The sequence below is a fragment of the Seriola lalandi genome, unplaced genomic scaffold, assembly GCF_002814215.2.
Source record: "Seriola lalandi dorsalis isolate HSWRI2012SDOR001 ecotype SW California unplaced genomic scaffold, Sedor1 jcf7180002054402, whole genome shotgun sequence".
NCBI lineage: Eukaryota > Metazoa > Chordata > Actinopteri > Carangiformes > Carangidae > Seriola > Seriola lalandi.
The window spans coordinates 390,702-415,011 of NW_019524955.1; the positions used below are offsets into that span (position 1 = coordinate 390,702).

General features: G+C 42.1%; 1 protein-coding gene across 1 annotated transcript in view; it reads right to left on the reverse strand.

Moving 5' to 3' along the window:
* The window catches only part of fgf22 (fibroblast growth factor 22), a 29,217-nt gene extending 11,205 nt beyond the window's left edge, over window positions 1-18,012 (reverse strand). The window contains exon 1 of the mRNA XM_023409653.2: window positions 16,731-18,012. Coding sequence (XP_023265421.1) covers window positions 16,731-17,103 — 373 coding nt within the window. The 5' untranslated portion in view covers window positions 17,104-18,012. The remainder of the gene's footprint in view (window positions 1-16,730) is intronic.
* Window positions 18,013-24,310: the final 6,298 nt, after the last annotated feature.

Consider the following 24,310-nt stretch of genomic DNA (forward strand, 5'->3'; position numbering starts at 1 on the left):
AGAAGTCTGATATTTTCTACTTTGCAGCATATGATACTGGGTCAGTGATGATCTCATTGCAATGAGTAGCTAATATGAAAGCTGATCTTCAATTTGCTGTGGAAAAATGACAGTGCTGCTGAGAAGGAAATAGATCATTTTCAGAGAACACAGTGTGCTGGACTTAAATTGTTTGCATTTTTAACTGGGAGAAGGTAAATTATGAACAGTATTTTTACATGATTCAATGCTAATCTTCAGTCTTTGGCTACATGTCCTTCTAATGACCTGAACAGAGTACAGGGTCAGTTCAGGGAGGCACAGGCAGGAACAACACAGACTCTGTTGACTGAAACCAGAGGATATAGAGTGGAATCACAGAACACAAATGCACAACACATACACAAAACATGGCCACCTGATGAACCATGGCGGCTGTGGTCGACCATCTGACTTTCTTCTGATAAAGTGCACTTTATCAACCAAACATTTGATACATGGGACATATCCACCAAGTGCACTGAGCCCTTCACTATACTGTATTTTCCTCTTTTCTTTTCCAGTCGCATAAAATCATGCTCATTCTTACACCTGTGTAAACGCCTCCTCTATTAAGTGCGCCAGATTGCATTTCTTCTCCTGCAGCCACACACAGCCACCAGCCTCTGACATTTGCTTAAGCTGGGGCCTCACCAGGATCATGTCATTGTAACAGACATCTCTGAATTAGTGTAATACACATTTGTAATGCAAATGAGACAGAAATCTCTTCTATCACATATGGTAATTTAAAGGACTATAAATGTTTGTTTTTTTCAATAATAATGTGTCAAATGGCAACGTAAAGAGATATGAGAATGTGAAAGGGGTCACTACAGATAACCTACAGATAATAATCACCTGAATCTCCAGCTCCCCTCAGCTTCACAGAGCTTTCTAGCAAGTTTCAGCTCATTGTTTAGCTGTCCAGCTCGCAACCTTCTTGGTTCACTCTCAGGGCTCTCACAGCATCATTTTTGGTCCCAGCAGGCAGCTGCTTTCATTGGAAAAGCTCTAAAAGCCCACTGTACACCATCTGATCAGCACCATACGGCAAACAGACATAGTTAGTGACTAGCTGGCGAACATAGTGGAGGATTTAGCAGCTGAAGAGCCAGATATTCCTCTAAGTAGTTGGCAGACACCAAAACAGGCAGTGAACATTGGACTTACAAGTGAGCGGAAATACGACTCCAAGTGAATGCTAAAGTTGCTGAATGTGTAAAAAAGCAACTTTTTGCTAACGAGTTCTCCACATCAACTTAAAAGGTGATGATATTTCCACTGCACCTAAATAAAATTCACTTGAGGTTTTACTGTAAACTTCTATTTTTTGCTACTAAATGACAACCTCATAGAGATTTAAACAATGACCACTAAATCTAAATAAATACTCAGTTAGTGTAAGAGGGATGAAAGTGCTTATTGATTCCTTATTATCACTGAAAACTAAACCTAAATTTCATTAACAGGTAATCCAATAAAAAAAAGGAGTCATAGCTGGTAACTGTTTGATCACTGAGTAGTTCATGGGTTAGTTTAAATTAAATACAGCAGTGATGTGCTAAGACCAAAGAACACTAATTAATGAACACTTGGTCAAATGCTGCAGGAAGTCGTGTTGCAGCGCTCAGGCAGGAACTTGTGAGCGTTCAGCACTGCTGGCCACGCCCTAGTGAGCGATGTCAGAGCAGGTGTTTTACATCTGCTTTTAAAGGCAAAAATACCTGTTTTGACATGACTGATTGGAGTGCCACAACGATTTTCTGCCCTGTGTCTTAAGTGACATTATAATTTAGGTCTTCTTTGACTGAATTACTTTTTGGGCATTGCAAGGATAAGTCAGTTTATATAAGCAGTTACATATTTTTTATGTTCTTCTCACATGCCAGGTATACATGTATTTTCTAGAGCTGTTATGCCAAGGTCAGTTCAATTTAGGTTTTCTGTCAACCAGAACCTAGGAAACGGATGGTCTTATTTCTTTATAAAAGTTTGGCAAAAAAAAATCTTTCCAACAACAATGAAACCTACTTAGGCTTTTATAAAGCTCTTAGGAGGTTCAAGATCAACCTGAAACATTTTGGTCAACGTCAGGGGAAGCTGTTTTATGCTCTTCATTCTTATGTTTACTCCCACAAAGGTTAGGCTTTATTATTTTGGTTAGAGTTGAGGATGGAAGGTTTACTCAGGGTTTCCCCTTTATTTATGTAAAAACACCCTGGTTAAGTCACTGTCCACAATGTTTCATACACATACTGATGAAATGATGACATTTATTTTTGTTTGAATAAGTGTGACCAGGCTCAAAATACATATGATGCAATGCCCTCATTGGTTTAATGGACCGACCTGTTCTGGACAGCAACAAAAATTTACAGTCTCTTTAACAGGGGCTGTGCCTGCGTCTCTGACTGCACTACTGTTCCAGGAGAGGATTTGTATTTTTGTTTATACATATATATATATATATATGTGTGTTTGTGTGTGTGTGTGTGTGGCTCTGTGTTACAGAGCACAGCAGCCTTCGGTCATGCGGCAGCACTTCCCTCCATTCCTACAAAATGTAACTGTCTTTCTCTCCGCCTGTCTTCCATCTAGTATCCTGCTTTCACCGCCCATTTTCTCCTCCGCCATACCTCTCTGGTCTCTCTGTCTCAGTCTGGGTCCCTGCCTGGGTCACCCCTCCACTCCCTCCCTACCGGCCTGTCTGCACCAGGTCTCCGGACATGCATCATACCTATTAACTTTCACAAGCCTGGGATGATTTATTCATCCCTTACCAGAAGCTATGAGATATGTCTGCAGCTGAACCCAACCGAGCTGAGCCGAGCTGGACCGATCACACACACAAAAGTTGAGACACACACACACAAAATGCACAGCCTGCTGTTACAAATCTCATGTTTTGTCACTTTGTTCTACTTTTGCAATAGAAGCAAAAAAAAAAAAAAAAAAAAAAAGATAAAATAAAATAAAATAAAATAAAATAAGGTAGAAAGCTAAAAAAGAAAAAAAAAATCTCCAAGGTACTTAGTAATGAACTGACCAACCTCAGTCTGATTGTCCACCACATGCTCGTCAAAGCAACACATCGAAGCCAACATGCCAAGTAACTTGGCCCCGAGACCTGATTCTGTTCCTCAAATGAGCTCAGACCGCCTGGAAGTCTGAACAGTGTTTCTCTTGCCTAATTTAGCTCTGAATTCCTGGACAGTTAGGAATCCTGCAACTCACCTCATGCTGCTTTGATCAAACAAAAAAAAGTACATAATTTAACTTTAATTCAACAGCAAAGGAAATAAGAAACAGGATTATTTTTGCATGCTTGTGCACTTGAACCTTCCCAGACCTAAACATGCTGTCACTTTATAAATCGCTCTGTGTGCTGTCATTTGAATCTGACTGTATACAGTGTCCTCTATACCTGAAGAAAGTAGGACACAGAGAGACTGCGGGATTTTTGCGGGTACATTCCCTTGCAGGCGGCCAACCCGTCAAAAAAACAAGGACGATGGATAGAAAGGACAGGAAGAAAGGAGAGAAAAGAGGGCTGCTCGTCCCTGCCCACATATCACATGCTGTTCCCACATTCCATTAAAATCTCTGGAGGGATGAGAGTGAAGATGAGACTGATAAGATTGTTTTTCTCTGGTCTTTTTAATCTCACTCTATATTCAATGGCCAGGGTCTTAAGTTCAGTGATGTTGATTATTTTTATTATTATTATTATTATTGTTGTTGTTGTTATTGTTATTATTGTTATTATCATTATTACTGCTACTATTATTATTATTATTATTATTAGCTGTCAAAAGGCCTCATGCAAGAAATTCTTGTATGAACAGCTTTGTTCTTAAAGTCATTTTAAGAAAATCTGTTGCTGTAAAATAAGTCATGGACTGCTTTGCTTTAGTGAGCGTGTATCTTCTAAGCATCTAACTTAACATCAAACATTCTCTCTTTATTTCCACACTCCTTGCAGCTCTGCAGGATTAGGGATATCAATCTCTTTTATTATTGAATGGGCAAAAGGTCATCCCTGAAGAACTACCATTGCACAAACTACAGAAGGAATCTGGAAACAATTTGAAGTGCACTCTTGCAGAGTTTCGCACAGGCTGGTTTTCAGGCTGTTCCCCTTGCTTGCCAGACTGAGCCACTGAGGGAGGTGTAAAGCAGAGACAATCTACTCCTCTACAAGCCCAGTTTTTTTGAGCCTGTGAACAAGCCACATGGTCGTGATCTGCTGAAAGCTGACTCCCACACTCCCTCTGCCCCAGCCCCGGCCGCAAGGGGTGACATTCTCTCACACACAATCCAGAGGCTGGTCCTCTTTCAGGGCTCGCACTCGGCCCTGTTACCCCCACCCTTTCATACGGTGCTGCTGGGAGAAGTACTCCAGGGATTAGCCCAGCCAGGTCTTTCAAAGGCCATTAGAGCAAATTACAGGTATCCTGTTACCAGTGCGCTGGGACAGGCCAGGTGAGGGGCGCAGAGGCCAGGCGGCAGAGCAGGGGTCAGCTTGGGACAAAAAGACAAGGCCACCCTGGGCCCCACTCTATCGGAGTGTCTCCCTGGCTTCACAAACTGGTAGACCTGCATCTATGAATGGCTCACTTGATGGGACCTCAGAGACATTGTCTCACCACCGTAACTTTAGCCTTTTTTTCTTACTGCCCCCCCACCACCACTCACCCCCCACCCCAGACCTTGCTCTTCCCACCCTGGTTTTTCTTGTATTTCGATTGATGTGGGCAGGACTTTGACCAGATAAATGATCACACAAAATGAAAAAAAAAGTAAGGTTTGACTGTAATGCATCACCACTAGACCTTTATATTCATGACCAAAATGCTGCACACACTCAGTCATGTCCTGGCTACACTATCAGCATGCACCACACAAGAAGCCCTGCCGTGGGTCAAAGATTTAATTTGAATTACATTAACCATTTCTACTTCAAACCTAAATTTAAATTGTAATGGCAACCACACAACCATTAATCTGTGTTCTGTCAATGAATCAGTACGCTGCGGGCATCATGAGACTGATTCTGTTGATAAAGTCATGGAGATGGCCACAGGGAGTTCCGCATCCTGCCATTTTCTCTGGACTACGCACACACACTCTCGCCCGCACACATGTGCCTCTTGGCCACTTGTGCAGGCCGCACAACTACACACACATGCCTCACCCTATACAAACCACTGGATGACAATCTAGTGGAGGAGATGCGGAAGTGTTTCATTAGCCAATTACCGCTGGTAGATAAAGCCCGCGTTCCCACAGTCCGCAAAGGCCGGGGGTCAAATGTGACCAATTACCCTCCATCCCCTCACAGGACAGATTAGTCTGTCTGATTTATCCCCAGACAGGCTGACCCAATACTCCAGAATCACCATCCACATCTGGATACATCTGTGCATGTTTGTGGGGAGGCAGTTGTGTGTGTGTTTGAGAAATTTCACTCTTCAAACACACTGCTTATACAGTCAGTGAAACTACAATTAATATACCAACGGGCAGTCAATGTGAGTAGAAAGAGACATGTTGTGTGAATGACAACGACAAAGCTCTGAGAAAATCTCAGTTTGACTTACATTAGTAACAGGTCAAAGAGTGGAGCAGTACTGAAATCTCTTTCTCCATCAAACAGTAATTAGTGTACTTCCATGTCCTGTCAGCATGCACTCCATGGTAGTTTTACCACTGGACACAAACTTCCTTGGACATGCTAAGCTGTGATTGTATGTAATGGGACATCAATCAGTTCATTAAGGACCTCCAGGATGCTGAATCTAAGGGCAAAGACCCTCTGCTGATCAAACCCCAAATTTACAAGCTTGATGGGGTTAAAGGTAAGACTAGAGGACAATCTGAGGGAGTGGGTGAGTGGTGGTGGTGAGGGATGGCAGAGGTGAAAAAGGTTAATGAAGGCAGTGTGCACCCTGCCTATTCGTCTGTGCCTGTGTGGCAGTGAGGGGCCGCAATCTTACCTTCCAAGAGGCCTTTTCTTTAATCAAGGAGGGAGAACGGGGAGGGCGAACTGCCTCCAAATCATGCATCACATCCGTAACAAGCGAACGGCAAGCTATCAAAGGCTTCACAGATAGTTACGAGCAGATCTGCCCACTGAGAGCTTTGTGACTCACGGCTTCTGCAGTTTCCTGCACTTTGCTACCCTTGGAGGGGGATCCACATTAGACTGAGCTCATTCGCCTGTGCAACTAAATTGCTGGTGAGTTGCATCTGTGGCTGGTTTGGATGTCTGTCCAGACCAGATTCACCCACTCAGATTGGAAATATTTCCTACCTACCTAGATTCCTAGTTTAGAAAAGCTAAATTTGTCCAAATATTCACTGTCATATTGGAGTTACAGTAATTACGAGTTTACCACTCCTAAACAATGATCAATATTAATACTGAATATTAAAGAATAGATCAATATCCAATTTTAACTACAATGAGGAAGCACCAGTATATCCATGCCCATGCTGACTTGACCCATGCTGTCAAACTGGCATCATCAGGTGATGAAAAACTTAAATTCTTTTGAACAGAAAGCTTGCATTACAAACGGGCCGTGTTGATTGAAGGAAGTGGGCATTTAAGAGGCAGCGGGATCTAATTAAAAACTCTGTCCTGTTGCAGTGTGAGAAATGTAGCATCCTGTGTATTTGCAGCTTGACCCATATTAGAGAGTAAAACTCAGCAGAGGCTGCTGTTCTTTTTTTAATCCATCTCTTGATCCCCAATTTTATATAAGTGCAATACTAAATTACTGGAATGAACATGGGAATGTTTTTTTTTCCCATCCCGGTATTTCCCGTCACCGTCATCAATCCAATATGACATGAACGCAACATCAAACTTGCCTCCTAGTGTGATTGACTGTTGTGTGTTATAATTGTATGTCAGCTGCTTAACCTTTTATGGATGCTATTAAAAAAAACAATTTACTGTTATTGCTTGTATTTTCATATTGAAAAGCACTCAGAAAACTCTTCCATTTATTTTGAAGAGTACTGCCAAGCATGAGTGTGCATGTGTGGCTCAGGTGCGCAGCAAGGTTCCAGTGAGTGAGCACCAGGACACAGAATATTCTCTGTGGCCTGAGCTTGCACCATATTTACATTATTAAAATGAGATGGGCATACAGGGAAGTGACAGAAGGCACAAGAGTGAAATCAGGGCCATGTCAGAGCTGTCACTTGCTCCACTGGTCAAACGGCCCTGACCCCAATCCTATCCACTGCAGGGGAGGAGAGGGGGAAATGGAGACAGCAGGAGGGAGATAGATGGTGATAGGTAGAGAAGGGTGGACAAACAAAAAAAAGAGAGGAGATGATAGTGAAAGACATGTGTGTATATATATATATATATATATATATATGTATATATATATATATATATGAAGAGAGATGGGTACAGAAAGAGCGCCAGAGGTATCACATTTGCCCACCTGGGCAAAAATGTGGTGCTTCACATGCATTTGAATATTTTCTCTGTCTGCTTGGTTATGGATGACTGCAAGAAGAAACACAGCAGAAACACTTCTAGTATGACACCTGCAACTTTTTCTTTCTGAGTCATTCAAAATATAGATGCAAAGTTTTCACATACACACGGGGAAATGTCAGAGATAATTGCTAGGATGTTATAACCCCTTTTTTCATCTTCGGAGTAAGACAACTAGCTAAGATGAAATGTGTAATAGTTCTTAAGCTAAAAGGAAGCTGCATTCTGGGCAAAGATCTCAGTGTCCATACAGGAGTGGCCTGTTGTATGGTGTGGACGGTACTGCCTCAACTATATCACAGCAATGTTCTTTGCCACCCTCTGTGTTCTAATGAGGAGCATGGCCTTCCAGACGGGGGAAAAACACCCGTGTGCACATGTGAGCGTGCGTGTAAACACACACACGTGAATGTGCCTGACTTGAGTGCAAGGTAAGGTCTGGTTCATATTAGCCATTAGGGAACGGAAACGCACATCTTTTTCAGTTTAGGGTCCACTTCATGCTCCTGCAGTGGCACAAGTATAAACACAGGCGCATGCGTTCTAAATGTACACACACATTCAAAGAGCCCTGACACGATACTCACATCCTGCTCGCGGTCGTTTAGCGACATGGCCTCAGAGATAAAAAGCAGGTACGGCTGGTTGTGTGTTATGCAGTTCAGAGAAGACGCTGTATACAGTCTCAACCTGTTGGTATGCGTGGACCTGCGCTGGAGTCGCTGTTTTTAGCCTTCCACATTTGCATTAATTATCCTACTCCTACTCTCAGGAAACGCATTTGCAACAGTTATTCAGTCCAGATATTGACTTCTCTGCTTCAGTCTTCAAGGCACAGGCAAAGAACTTCAGCACAGAGGTTTCTCTCTGTCAAATATCATCTAAATCCAAGATGTAATCCAAAATATCTCATTTTCAAATGGTTTGTTTAAATATAATTTTTTCTGTTTAAGCTTGAGCGTGCGATAGGTGTACACTGTTTCCACAAAGTTGTCCATATGGTCCTCATTTCTATGTTGTGACCTAGGATGCGCGTGGCCCATATTCAAATCTAAACTCTGCTCTATGATTTACAACTGGAATGTGGACCATGTGTGTACTCCAGTTCAGATTGGGGCTTCAAGATTGAAACAGAGAAATTTGCTTTATCTCAGAGTCATAGACGGTGACTATAAAAACTGCTGTGTGATGATGATGATTAACATTTTGAATTTAAGATTATTGGTGCTTATATTCTGTTTTCAGCTGTATGAAAAAACAATCAGAGTCACTCATAACTTGAACTCACCACCTGTGTCTGGATTAATGTCACTATTAATCATCTGAGCCCTATCACTCATGCTATATGATTAACTTTTTCATTGCTCTTGGGATCACAATGTTAGTAGATCAGTTCACTAATTTGTCCAAACTGAAATATCTCAGGTTTGAAATATATAAGAATTTAAATGTTTCCAATATTGCTTTTCTTTATAAAGAGCGGTACATCTTCGCAGAGCTTCTAGCTTGGCTGTGAACTGTCTTGTATAAAATTGGGCGACATAATCTTAACTCACACAGAAAAAGGAATACTGCACATGACACAATGCTTACATGATGAGGAATGTTGGGTCAGCTCAGGCTTTTCCAGAGTGATCAGTTAGTTATAGTAAACATGTTATTTCCACTGATGATGCTTAGCAATATGCAGCACCATTTCTCCACAGATGTGTCATGATTTATAAGATTTCCAGTGTATTACACATGGGCAGGAGCTGTAAACTAGATTTTTATGACTTGATTGCCTCACAGCAAGTCAATATTTAGCCATGCAGATTGACAGACAGGTTGTGGTTGCGCTGTTTGTGTGTGTGAAGTGTTTGTAGCTGAGTGAGAGAGAGAGATTAAAGTCTATTGAAAGTCCAGGGAGCTCCCATGTGCTGCTGTTAATTATAACTTCGCAGGAAAAAAAGGGTGGAGAGCCCCAGATTTATCTGAATGTCACCTATGAGAAAGATTGAGACACTTGATTTTACTGCCTTTTATTGCTTCCTTTATGACCTGAATCAAATCCTACAGGGCGAGATATCTGTCTTTCGGGCAACAGGTGCATTACATTCCTACTATTATTGGTTCCTAGTCCCAGGATCGTTGTGATTTTTAGGTTAAACTTGAACACCTTTAAACTCCTGTAGCTGTAGTCAGTGAGCCATAGCTGTATTTAGGGATGCCAAGTTGTTTCTTTTTTCCCTGTCTACAGCAGGGGTTCTCTTTCAGCTTCTTTATTCCTGGGCCAGTGGTTAAACGCCTTCCAAGACATGATGTCTGGCTCAGTTTGAGCAGGGAGGTGAGAGGCTTTATTGGAAGGGTCAAAACAAAACCATTAATCTGTCTTGGTCTATCTGAAGTTGAGGCAAGACCTGTCTCCCCTGACTCAATGGGCTGATTATGTCAGTGCATGTGTGTGTGTGTGTGTGTGTGTGTGTGTGTGTGTGTGTGTGTGTGTATGCATGTGCATGTGTAGGGTCCGCGATGTGAGTGGCGGCGGCTCCTTGGTGAATATTTCCTTTGGCGAATGATTTCAAACATGTGGTGCTGCATGAGTAAGACTAGCTGGCCGACTGTTCCCAACTGATCTAATTAATACTCATTTTACACCTTTTACAAAAAAGCACTCACAGTAATAACTGCACTAATGTGTTCTCATTGAGCGAAAGGTCAAACTCTTCACTCCCATTTTAAAAACGTACAGTTTGGCTGTGACCCTGTTCGATATTGCTTTACCCTATCGTAATTAATTGTGCCTTGTTACAATGGTGTATAAAGCAAATAAATCATTGAGGGAGTAGCTTTTGGATGGCAACAGATAGACTACTCATGGGAAAAAGATGGAAAATAGAAGTAAGTATAACTATTTTTTCTGGCCCAAACAATATTTGAAGAGTCAAACCTAAATCTTGCTGTATTACACTCTGTAATCATTTTTTATGTTAACACTATTTCTTCCGAGAATTTCAAAATCATTATATTTTAACCTTGTATTCATTTTCATTCTCTGCTTTTTATAGGTCTTTCAGAACCTCAGTGCAAACATCTTTTATCAATGGCTCTAGGGTCCAAGTAGCTGGTTACTGGCACTGTGAAGTCTTCTCCTTTGTGTTCCCTTCACACCCACAGGATGTCCAGAACTGTGGGATGTTATAAAGGAATTGGCAGCTGGAGCCAAAGTCAGACTCTATAAACCTGCTGATGAACCCAGTAAATCCCAGGGAGGAGCCACAGCCAGACTGCTAAAGGTTGTTAGCTACTAATTGCTACATTTCTAGAGCCCATTCATGATATCAAACCCTGGTGGCAGAAACCAGCGATGCCCAGCTAATTAGGGTGACACTGACACTCTTGTCCTGCAATGTTCCCAGGACAGTGATAGTGTGTGTATTTATGTGAGGGATTTAACATGCATGTTCACCATGCATGCGTGTGCCAGTGATTTTTATTTAGCTTTCAGCCTCTTAGTACCAGGAACAGCTGACAAAGGGTCGATTTTCATTTTTCTCCCACAGACTGAGGCCGTGTACAGTCCTTATTGGGGGGATAATAAATGCATGATTCGTGGGATTTTACCCTCCTGTTGGCATCCAAAATGTCCACGAATCCCCTCTCAGTTGAGACGACCCAGAGGAAACCTTACATAATGCCTAATGAGCAACGGGAAACGCTCCAGCACTCCTCTAGCCTTTAATTTCCACCTCAATACTGTGCAGAGCACGCCCCAGCCCTTCTCCTAGCCTCATTAACATGTGTATTCTCCCGATTCAAAACACCAAAGCACTTCCTTCGGCCAGGTGCTTCCCTCTTTAGCTCCTCCAACCCCGGTGCTGTTGATCCAGTCATACATGCCCGTCTGAGCTCTAACAAAATTGATGGTGAGTCATGGTGAAGATGTAGAAAAGACTAAGACAGAATAAACTTTCTTATACCTTTAAAATGGCAGACTGAGCGGAACAGACATTTTGTGATGTCTGTCGCTTTGGCATGTTAAAGCCATTGTCCCTAAATTGCAGCCTAGATAACACACGAGCTGATGATGAAGAGCAGAATAGAACAGAAAAAAACTGCCCTCAATAGAAAATAACTCATTGTCAGCATCCTCTGTTTGTGCATTGTAAAAGTGAGTACCCCACTTGATGAGAGCTGGAGAGTACTGTATAATAATATCTCGTACACTAGTTGCGTACTGTTGTGTAGCTAACTTACTGACAACGCTAACATTAGCTTGCTAGTATATGAGCTGTTTTGAGTCAAAATGTAATTCTGAATATGCTGGACGACACATCTGAACTGACACTTGATCATAAAGCCAGTAAATTTCACATTTCACAAAAATTACACAATGTACCCCAAATTACAGACTGTTCATTGACGTTAAGCCAAATGACCAAATATTGTAGGTTAGGTTAACTTAACCCCCCTAAACTTAATTCTTAACTTAATGAAAACTACTAAGAACATATTTTCCATGCATGCATAACATAATATTACATACATTTACAAAAGATTGGCAATTCAGTGTTACCTATTGTGAAGTCTAAAACTGTTTGTGATGCTATAGTCACTTCTTGTCAGCACTGTTTATTACTTTTGATTGGCCAGCCCCACAAATGTCTCCCAGCAACTGATTTACAGGTTTCTAATTTCTTTACAAGATAAGACATTCATTTAGTTTGATTGGTGCCACTTAATTTAGTAAATCATTCATTTAAAAGTAGCTCACAGTTACTAAGAACTTAAGAATGACTTTACCTACAAAGAAAATTATGACCAGCTGGTGCCACCCAGCCCTAGTTACATTTGGTTTATTTAGATTTGTTTGGAACTAAAGAACCATCCCCACATCTGTGATTAAAGGTACAAATTAATCAATAAACTCACAAATGAAATGTCATGACTTAAACAAAATTACAAATTGTCTATATCGTCTAAATTTTACTAAAGTATGTGCAGATGCTTATTTTCATTTATGCCAGTCTGACTATGCTGTCAGACTGGTCAAACCCTTCAAGTGGATGTAGTCATCTGTCTGCAGCACTTGTCCTGTCCTTTCCCATTTTCAAATTCAACTCAGTCTCTCCTTGGTGAGTGACAGTTTCCCCTGTCTACAACAAGTTTGAATAATTTCCACAACATATTTCAGTGGGGTGGAAGATTTTCTTCCCATGGGTCCCGTCCAAGCCAAATACACTCATGAACTCGGAAAATTCTCACATCAAACAGCAAGATGTTGCACACCAAGGGAAATTTGGTAAACACAACACGCCCTGGCTGTGAGGGTTGCACGGCTGTAGAGGCAGAATGGAGCTGGTCTGGCTGTAGTGACTTCTGCGATTCTAGTAGGGTGGTGAAGTGACCTTATTTCCTAAGGGTGAATGGGCTGTCACTACCTGGAGACTGCACAAGCGTTTGATGCCTTCAGCCCCACACGCCCAGAATTTAACAGTCCATCCTTTAAAATTATATATTAAAAAAAATGAAACATAAAAGAAAATATATGCAGTGCGGTGTCCCAAAAAAAGAACTAAGAATTAGCAAAACAAAATAGGAAAAGTGGAATAGATAGAAAACAGGCTTCTAATTAAACCCATAAAATTACAATTACCCTACATTTATTAATTGAATTTGACTTTGGTGACTCTACATGGAACATTTTTTTTCTTTCTACTCTCTATTCCACACTACTCAGTTGAATGATTTGCTGTTACAATTGATCATGAAAAGCTTTCTGGGTGTGCCCGCTGCAGCTGTTGTGCTGTAGCAAGGTCTAATTAACAGGCTATGACCGATGACCCAGGACAGGATATGATGCATACCTGCCTCTGGAGCTTTTGTAAACACTTGGTTGTGTTTTTCCCCTCGATCATTTTCTGCTTTGCCATAGGTCAAAAGAAAAACATGTCGTGGTCCTCCCCTTCAGTCCCTCAAACTACTGTACTTTTTCTCTTCTTGTTGTTAGTTCAACAAGTTTTTTTTTTATTTTTTAACTTTGCTGATCAAGTGGTTTGTAATTATAGGTGGATCTATATTTAGAGCTTGTGGTTTCAAAGGCTGTAGTCAGATAATAGTTGGTTCATTTATCTTTTATGATTTCTATCTCTCTACTTTGATTAGCAAATGTTTTACTGTAAAAGTCCAGTAAGCTTACAACAAGCTTGATTTCTGATAACGAACCTCAGGAACAGATACCTGAAACACCAGTTTGTGTGTGTAGATCTGTGTAGATATCTGTGTGTGTGCTCGGATAAGACAGGATATTTTTCTCATTTTGGAGATGTAACTGATACACATTCAGCCTGTCCTCCCTGTTGCAACTGATAGTTTTGGATTACATCACTCTGCAAAAAAGAGCATTTAATCTCTTATTCGTCCTTTAATAACATCTGGTTAATGACTCCTGGGCAATATTGTTTCATGTCATACCAACAGCTAATTCCTCATTAACTGAAATGCAAGACTGGTAAACAGAAATGTACTTATTTTCCATGTATGTTTTACATTTTCTCTATCTCCCTTCAACTCCGTCCAGCTCTCTCATCCTTTAAACCCACCATCGCTCTAAGTCAGACGGTCTCCCTCTTCCCTCAGCTGTTCCATGCCCCTGCTCCACTGGGATTGATACAATATTTTCCAACCTCAATTAGCAGAGAGCCTGTTGACTAATTCCAACTGTTTTTGCACCTGAGAGGGAGCTGTGAGTTGGGGCTGGAAAAACTGAGTGGGGTGGAGGTGAGGCCCGGGGCCTGGGTGTAGCAGGCAGAGCTGTCGGGGCAATATAGCTGTGTCGACAAGAGTGTAAGGGCAGCACAGAGGACAGAGGAGGGGTCGGCCAAACTGCTGGGCAGCGTTCGTGGAAACCGCATTCAGGCTGAGGACAGTTGTGAGCTGATCTACAGCTTGTTAAACTGTGCGGGGCAGCGCTATTTAAAACAGTAATCCACAACATTTTGTGTCTGTATCTGTCTCTGTAGGTGTGTATGTGTTTTTGTAAGCACTCCAATCATTCAAGCACATGATTGCATGTTTACATTATACTATTTTACATCAGACAGGAAAAAAGTTTTCAAAAAGTATCGATAGAATCTTAAAACAGAAATACATCCTCTTTCCTGCGTAAGACGTTGCGGTCTAGTATCTGTGCCAGTGCTCTCGTCATTAAATATGTACAACTTCCTGCTTGTTCCGCCACTCTAATCTATAGCATGGCCACCATATCAGTATCAAGAAATTTCCTGGAGGCTTTAAGTCTGCTTGAAAACCTCCTTATGTGATGGAAGTAACGGTAGCCTGGCACAGAAATAGAGCGAGACCTCAAAATGGCCTTAAACCAAATCTGTCCCATTGTGAGGCACAACCACAGACTCACCACAAGGTCCATTTTTATTAAATTTAAGGCAAAGCCTACATGACCCCTGATTTGGCACTGTGTGCTCAGGGTGAAGGTACACACCCTCGCTCTGTGTGAGCACAGAAAGAATCGTTCTTTCCACCAAAGGAAATGAGAGGATGATGGCTAAAGTGTATGAGGACATTGCATTTAAGGGGACTGCACTTTTTCATAGAGAGCAACTGTAACTACTGAAGCACGAATGACATGAATATGGCAAGAAAAGGCATGATTTTCATTATGACCAAAAATCTTTTTTGTTGCTTTCCAGAGCCTTTGAACACTTGTTTCTATTTAAACTCCCTCTTGTTGCCAAGTTGCTACCAGTCTTCCAGCACAACTTCTGAAGTGTCAGATTCAAGCAAAGTTCGAGAGTAATATTTTATTATGGTAGCTGACATACATTACCATTAATATGAAAGAATAATGTCCCAACTTGGATAAGCCCACTGGACCAATTCTAGCAGTAATAATTCATCTGCGCTTGAATTCCTACCAGTGCGTGTGGTTTAAAAAAATTCTGCCAGGTGACTAATTCTGCCAGGTTAACAAATGTCACCCGCTCTACATCTTGGAGCTCTCTGAAACAGTGGCATCAGACTGATTGGGCTGTTAGCTGTACGCAGCAGCTGCTCCTGCCCCCAGTAGCTGTATGGAAAAATCTGACTCACCCACTTGCATAAAAAAGCATTAACGACCAAATACATAAATATTACTGTCAGAGGCATAAATGTCTCTTACGGCTATCCACTCAGTCAGTCAGCCAGTGACTAATGGGGAGGGAGGTCAGATCATGACCAGAGTCGACTCATCTGACCTGGTCAAGCATAAAAGACACCCATTGATGGACGCACTGAAGAGGCACTGCTGCTCTATGAACAACCCCTTCTCAGGTGTCCCTGAACCTCAGATTGTGTATAGACTGCAGGCTTACCAAGAGAATAAAGTGGGTCTATCTGGGTCTGCTCTGCTGCATACTTAGTTGGCACACTGGTAAGTGTTGTCCTGTCGGAGCAGGTGCTAAGAGGCAAGAGAGAGCCACACTGGTAGCAGTTTCCAAAGAAGGACTTACAGCTGTGTGCATGATCGCCTGAAAAATGTGGTGGCAAAGGGCTGTCAGCACAGAAAGCCCAAATGTTAATGCAGGTTGCCTTTAAGAGGCAAACTCACTGCTTTAGACTGAAGTTGCTATCTATGCGCACGAGCATGGACATACAACAATTAGAATGTACACAGAATAACCTCTTAAATCTGACTTAAAACTGCAGTTTCAGTACTTATAGCTAATCAAACTGTGAACTGTGCACACAAATCCATGTTTGCATTTGTTGGGCAGATGTATTTCCATTTACATCTACTACTTACAATTGATGCACTTTCATCACAGTTTTGACAAGTTAATCCTCAGAGAAACTGAAGCTTTTTCTTTTTTTGCAAGCCCAGTTTTCATCGCCAACTGATGCTCAATGTCTTTCCTCAAGTCAGCTTTCTTGTGTGGCCGGTGCCGGCTGTCCCATGAGTAACCTAAATCCACACTAGTGTATTCCCTTCTTACCTAGCAACGCATCCCTCATGCTCTAAACACAACACAAATGGCTCAGCAGTGATATAACCTTAGGATATCCCTATGAACTGCTATAAAAGTGAACAGATAAGAAAGTCCAGCCATAACAATAAAAGTGAGAACGTCACAGGGCATCCTGTCTACTCTCTGACACTCAACACATGTGAAATGCAGAAGTTACATGCATTCTGGCTGTGCCAGCTACTTACTGTCTGCGTAGTTTTTCCGCCGAGTGCCATCCACCTTCCCTGTTTTGTCAATGCACAGGAAGAACTTGTTGGCAGAGTAAAGTCGGCGTAGTCGGACATCGCCCTCTAGGTGATTGTAACTGCGAGTGTGCCTTTCCAATGTCCATGAACAGTTGATGCCACTGGCAAGCACCTGAAGGGCTTCATGCCCTACCCCAGGAGGACAGGCCCCTGTGGCAGTGCCAGCGGTGACCAGGAGCAGGGTGAAGCATGCCAGGCAAAGGGAGGCTGCACTAGGCAGAGTAAGAGGTCGGCCAGCGGAGGCTGCAGTAGTGGTGGTGCCAAAGGCAGGTTCAGGACAGAGATGAGCTACGGACGGCGTCCATCTGCACATGGTGGGTCAGACTCCCAAGGTGCACCTTGTGCAAGCTGTAGGCATGCTGATGATCAGGAGATGTCCAAGCGGAGGGATGACAAGAGGGTGGGAGTCCTAAAGAGAGAAGGGAGGGAAATGGCACTCACAGCAGATCCTCTGGATGTCACCAATAACCAGTCTCCACTCTGGGCTGACAGCAGGCCTCCCTACAGCAACAAGCTTGTTTCTCCAGTCGTCATCTTCATTCTTGTTTTCGATGTTGTTTGTCCGGTCCTTTCATAAAGTGTTGTAGTTTTATGAATCCACCTTTAAAAGTTCCTCCCAGGTCGTCCTCTTTCTTCTTTCCCGGTCCACAGATAAAGTCCTGGGATGTATGAGGATGCGTGTGTGTGTGTGTGTGTGCTTGTGTGTGTGTGTGTGTGTGTGTGAGAGAGTATTTGTTTGTGTGTCTGTGTGTGTGTGTGTGTATGAATGTGTGTGTGTGTGTGTGTGTGTGTGTGTGTGTGTGTGTGTGTGTGTGTGTGTGTGTGTGTGTGTGTTTCTGTGAGTGTATGTTTAAGTATGTGTGTGTGGACCTCTCGATGCTCTGCTCTTTCCAGCTGGATAGGAACAAAGTGCCTGTCTGAGCTGCTGGCCTGCACCTGAGAGGGAGTTGAATGAGGGTTGGTGACTGACTCTATGCATGTGTGTGTTTGTGTGTGTGTGTATGTGTGAGTGTGTGATACTGAGAGAGGGAGAGAGAAAGAGAGGGAGTGAGTAAGTGAGTATGGGAGGGAGAGAGCCGGTGTGTGTTTGCGACAGAAAGAGAGAGAGGCAGTGAGAGTGTGTCTGTATGTGTCAGAGTGAGTGGCAGTCAGCGAGTGTGTGTCAGCTAGCACGGGGCAGTGAAGCAGTAAGCTAATGCCCTCACGCTCTGCTGTGTGCAGTCAGTCAGTCAGTCCTCTCTTCTGTGGAGGCACCGGCTGAGTTGTCCTGCATTTTATCCTGGGCAGGGCCAGCATCTAGGGGGTTGAAAGGAGAGGGGTGGGGGGGTGGGGCCACTGCACTCATTCATAACCATTTCAAACAAATGAGAAAGCCTGCAACAAACACCATCCTCTCTCTATTCTCTCTGAGAAAAGTTTATTCTGTGAGAAACAAGTAATTCGCTTTTCACCTGAGGGTTTTATTATCCTCTTTTCACGGCCACAGACACCTGGAAAGACTTACATCCCTTTCCTATCCCATGACCTCTGCTGTCTCCCTGTTGATGTGAATGGTGAAGCATTTTGTAACTCAGTCAAATCAGCTCCATTACTGTCCAGTGACCCAGCTAGGAGACCGTTTTTTGACACCTTCGCTCTCTTTTCTTCTCTCTGGCCACATGGGGCAAATTAAGGGAGCCTTTCCTTTTTCTTTTCTTTCTTTTTTTTTTTTTTTTTTTTTTTTTTACGGCTGCTGGTTTGAATCATCAAGCAGTTGGAAACACAGAGCAGGTTGCAGGAGTGTCGGTGGAGCTAGTCCAGATGAAGCCTGAGAGACCTTCTGATCACCTGTGTTAATATTTCAATGAAACACCCTCTCTGATCTTTGCTATTTAATTTGGGAGAACAGGACGGAAATGAAGAACACCTTTTTTTGTGACTTCCCACACTCTTGTCAGTTTTTTACAAGCTCTGTAATGAACCTGATTAGGACAAGGCATTAAAGCTCAGCCTGTATTTCAAGCTTTCATATGCATCTCAACAACAATGTAAAGGAACGACAGCCTTTTTTACACGTTGCTTTTTGTGCAGTTTAAACAATATATAACATTTTCTTCATAATTAATAATAATGAGCTGCTGGTAGGCAGATTTTGTTACCGTTTTGCTACCAGACTGAGCTAAGCTGCTCCCCCTGTGCCCAGCTATAATTATTTATCATACAGACATGAGTGGTATCGATATTTGTATCTAATTCTTTGTTCACATTTCATGGACAGCTGCAGACTTGCTCACAGACAGCGGCTGCACATTCACTTCTTACAACAATCAGGGGTCTGCTTACATGGCAGTTACCTTATGTGTCTCGATGCAGATGCTCATGGAAAGATAAAAGGAGAGATAAAAAAGAAGGAGACTGAAAAGGTGAAAGAAAGCCAGAGAAGACACAGAGGTTCTCAAGTGAGGCTGTCCACTTAGTGTTGGCAATTACCTCCTTTATAAAAGAGTCCCCGTTTCAATTATGGTTGCTACCTTGAGGCCACACTTGTCCAGGGCTGGAAGTGTGTTTGAGGAGTATGTGTTCAGAGAGGGTGACAGTCACTTCACACTCTTTTTGCTTGTTAACTGCCCCCACAGACTTGCTGTAGCCCCTATTTAAACCTTAACCTCACAAAACAAATCTGTGCGAAAGAGACCAGCCTTTCTTCAAACTCCCAGCTCCAACCCCTAACCACCTCAAGCCATTCCTGTCTACCTGCCAGTCATCAAAGCAGCTTTCAACATAGATGTATATGGGCTCTTCGTAAAAATCACAGTCTTTCACCCTCAATTAAACCATGCTGTCGTGTCTGTTAACTTCCTCTGGCTTTATCTGCTGCTTCTAAACTTCTAAACTCATCTTTTCTCCCCTCTTGTGTCTGTCCTTCAAAGTCAAACTGGGAAACAAAGAATAGAAAAAGAAAGAATAACTATTGTTAATTGTAAAAAGAAACCTTTTCAGGACATCTGAGTGTTTGCAGGGCTTGGCTCAGCATTTGATTAATTGTTCTCTCTATATTGATGCTGTAATAGGAAACACGTTTTCTTAACTAAATCATACAAGAAGTTGTGTGAAAGTGTTGATATGCATTTTATTTTATACCAATGTGTATTCTCCTAGAACTAAATTTTTATTTTTTTTTATATATTTTAGTAATAGTCTACCGCTCTCTTGGCCCATGTGTCAGTGTATATTCATATATTTGTATATACTACCATTTCATGCAAAACAATGCAGTCTTCTTTGTATTGTGCTGTACACACATATATACGTTATGTATTATAATATTTAAAATATTATAGATGTAGTTAAAATACTGCCCATATCTGCTCAAGAGTATCTGTGATTCTATTTCTCTTCTGCAAAATGAAATAAAAATGAAACATATGCAAACAAAGAAAACAAAGACAGAAATAAAGAGAAAGTGAGAGCGAGAAAAAAAGTATAAGAACGAAGAAAGAAGTTTCAGTTGTCTTTCTTTTGCTGAAATTCCTCGTAATTAAAATCATACAATCATTCTATGTACTGTAGAACTCCTCAAAAATCAGAGTGGCCCCCGAGGTCAACAGCAAAGCTCGAGCCTCATGTGAACGTCAGATGTGGCAGCAGATTGCTTTGTGGTGTCTTGGAAGCAAATGTTTGGGCTCTGAGCTCAGTGCCAGAACAGACTCAAGCATAATGTATTTCTTTGTTAAAAGTCTTAACGTGCAATGTCTCACTGTTTTTTACAGTGTGCATCTTTGATGTTGAAAACTACAGTAATTTAGATGATTCCAAGGTTGTAACGCATACTGAGGATTTACTAAATGTCCAGTTAAGCTAACTCTGTTTACAATTGTCTTACTCATGTATAAATTGTAAGTCAGTGTGGAATCCAGTTCTGATTTCTTAGATCAGAAACAGGTATAGAGAACCTTTAGGAACAGTTGTGTTTTCAGCTAAGTGCTAACACATCTTAGTTTAGTATGTTATCATACTAAACATTTGCCAATTAATGCTAAACCAACTACAGCTAAGGGGAGGGTTATTAGCTCTGCAGGTATTTGGTCTTAAACCAAAGTATTGGCGCCAGATAAAAGGTTCAGTAAGCTATAAGAATTCATCCTGAGAGGAACATGAAGGTCTGGACTAAATTTCATTTTAATCAATCCAATGATTGTTGAAACATTTTACTCAGAATCACAAATGTCAACGTCATGGTTGCACTAGATGTAAAGTGTCAGTACGATTCATCCTCTAGGGAACATGACAGTCTGTTCAAAACATCATTTCAATTCATTTATAGTTGCACAGACATTTCAGTCTGGATCAATGTGGTGAACCAACCGACGGACTGAAATTGCCGTTCCTTGTGTGGCTAAAAGGAGTTTTGATCTTCTAGCTGTAGTTTAGTGTGATGTGTCACTTCCACAACAGGCCTGATGCCTGTTTGCTGCAGGTGGACTATTTTACTTTATCTACGTCCTTGGGTTTAGTTTAGTTGGGTTTGGCTGGGGTTGTCATGTCCTGAGAGAAGCGTTGAGTTGAGTTGAGTTGAGTTGAGTTGAGTTGAGTTGAGTTGAGTTGAGCTGTGTGGGTGTGCCCTGAGCTAAGAACACCACTCTGCTAGCCAGGCACCCAAGGAGGATGTTCTCAAGTGGAGGAACCTAATCTTTCCCAGCAGGGATCCAAGCGGCTCTGTAAGTGTATGAATAGAGATAATATCTCTATAATGAGGCCTGTTTTGTACCATCAAAGTCTTCAAAAGGGTCTGAAACCCGACCTCCCTCCTAGCACTGACAATCCCTCGGTAATAGCTCCCTATTATTAATTGTTTTGCCTGCCTGCTAAGTCCATGTCTCTCTCTTTCTCTCTCTTGCTCTAGTAGTTGTGTTTTAGCTACTCACCCTAGACCTAGTGCCTTTAAGTGTACTGACATTCTGCCAATTTGCAATTCAGTGCTGGGAGGGTATTTGTTTTCCTTGTTTTGGATAAAACTGTTTCCAGATACATGAAAATGTACTTTCTCTGGACTGTAGATGCTGAGGTGCAAAGAGTTACAACACTCACATAAGGAAATTATCTCATACATATTATTCACAGGCAGGAAATTCTTATAATTTTAGTGACTATGCAATTTATCCTCTCAGTGCTTCCAAAACTGCCTGTGCTGTTGGTTCAGACCCAACACAGGTGTGCCTGATACCTTTGAGCTGTCTGCTGTGCTTGGCTGACAAACATCCGGACGTGGTTAAAGGAACTGACCAGACCCACTGAGGACATGGACCTTTGCATATCCTGCTTTGTGACCATTGTCTATTGTCAGTGGCAATACGATAAGTGGGTCGTCTATCTGATGCTGTAAAAAGTTCTGAGAGATCCAGCCTCCCAGTTCTTCACAGGATAACAAGCAGAGATCCAACTGACTGATAGTGTTTGATGGAAAAAATGTGACTTGTCAGGAGTGATTAAACATCTGTGCCCTGCTAATCTGATCTATCAGACGCACATAACACGGATAGAGCAGGATGGTGGTGAGGATGGAAAAAAACACTTTAAAATCTTTGCTGACTCTGCATTTCTTCTCTCGCCTAATGAAAACGAGGAGTGCTGTTGCTGCCTTAGATACAGTAGCTTTGTCTGAATGCTGAGGTTGACCCAGCATCATTAAAGTCTGCAGTATACATGATTCTCTCAAATTATTCTATTAAGATGTACTTGTAAGTAGTTGCATGACACTTCTTTTGACTGAGTCAGTAATTAAATCCATCTTAAAATGCATGTGTGGGGAAAACAAGTCAGAGCTTTGTGAGTCACAGCAGTCCAGTGAAGGATCATTCTGACCCATCTGTAATGGATGGTTATGGACATAACGTGTGTGATGAGTAATATTTCATCATTAATGATTGTATGGGTGCTCTGGAAGTTTACAGTAGACTGTACAAAGTCCTAATGCGCTGCATGTCTCAGCTTGAGTTCAAAAGTGAGATTTTTAAAAATATATTTAATAAGGTTTCTAAATTCAGCTCCAAATATGATTTCTTTGTTGTCTCAGTTGTCACATATGTGGAGACTCATGAGGAAGTTCCTTGAGACACAGTTTTTCCCCCCGGGACAGGTCACTAATTCCATGTAAGTGCTGCAGACACACACACACACACACACACACACACACACACACACACATGCCAAAGGCATTTACCAGCACAAGCATCACACGGAGAAGTATCTCCATCAAGTTTCCCTGGCCAGGTGAAGCAGTTTCAAAAACAGCCCTCTCTCCATCTGTTAAACAAATAGGGAGCCCCTACAAAGGTGTGCAAAAGAATCCACATGATCAAAGTGTATGAGAATGGCAGCCTTGTCCTGGCCTGGCCATTATCAGGCCCCATGAATGCCTGTCTTCTCCTCTTTTGTCGGTCGGGGCATTGACAGTCACTCACCCGGCAATGACTGTCACACCAGCGCAAAGAGCCAGCCGCCGACAGGGGCCAACCACATCAAACGAGGCTGTCAAGGGGCCCTGCTCGTGAACCGTGGCAACAAACACCTCCTGATCCTCACCTACAGCTCAGCAGCAGACACCCACCGCTGTGCTCTCAGCCACTGCCTCCACTGAGAAAAGATGTACTGCCTGGACCTCATTTCCCTCTCTGCCCCCCCCCCCCTTCTCTCTCTGTCTTCTCTCTCTCTCTTTCACTCTCTCTCTCTGTCTCTGTCAAGTAGTGCTTGTGTTAACCTCCAGCATGCCGAGACACAAAGGGCTGCTAAAGTGTTTAAGAATGCTTTATGGATGCATGACAAGGGGAGGCTGACACTGCTTGGGGTCAGAAAGTAACCAGGATGTGAATGAGATCAATTCAGTTTTACTGACAATTTGGAGCTGAGTCACACTTGATTTAAACTGTATGATGTTTGGACTTCAAAAGTCGAAGAGAAAAAGAAGACAATCATTTTTTTCCCCCAGGTTGTAACAAGTGCTTAGGTCAAGTCAGCAGGAGAGCAGGTTGCATGTGTATACAACCAGCTTCAGATTACATTACAACCACGTACATCATAACCTCGCATGCAGTGTTTTCATTCCCTCAAGTAATAAGAAATTTAAAAAGGCAAATAATCGCTACAAAAACTCTATATGCTGTACAAGTCCTGAGACAACATACACATGGCTGCCAAGATTGTCATGGTGTTTTAGGTGAAAAGATGACAGAAACACTGTGTTTTTCACTTTTCATTTATATTATCATTCATTAAGTTTTCGAAGATTTTTATGCAAAATTATTACAACCTTTCCTGCTTAGTATTCATTTCCTTTCTAAACTTAACTATATAGACTGCCATTTACTTTAAATTTGCATGAGCCAACATCTGACCATGATGTGCAAAATGACATAGATTTTAACACTAATTTCAAAATGTGATACAAAAGACACTAATTTTCACCTTGGCCTCCTGTTTGACCTCTAGTCCTACTTGGTTGGCTGTGGTGAGACTGCCACCTGTAGGCCAAATACAATTCACTA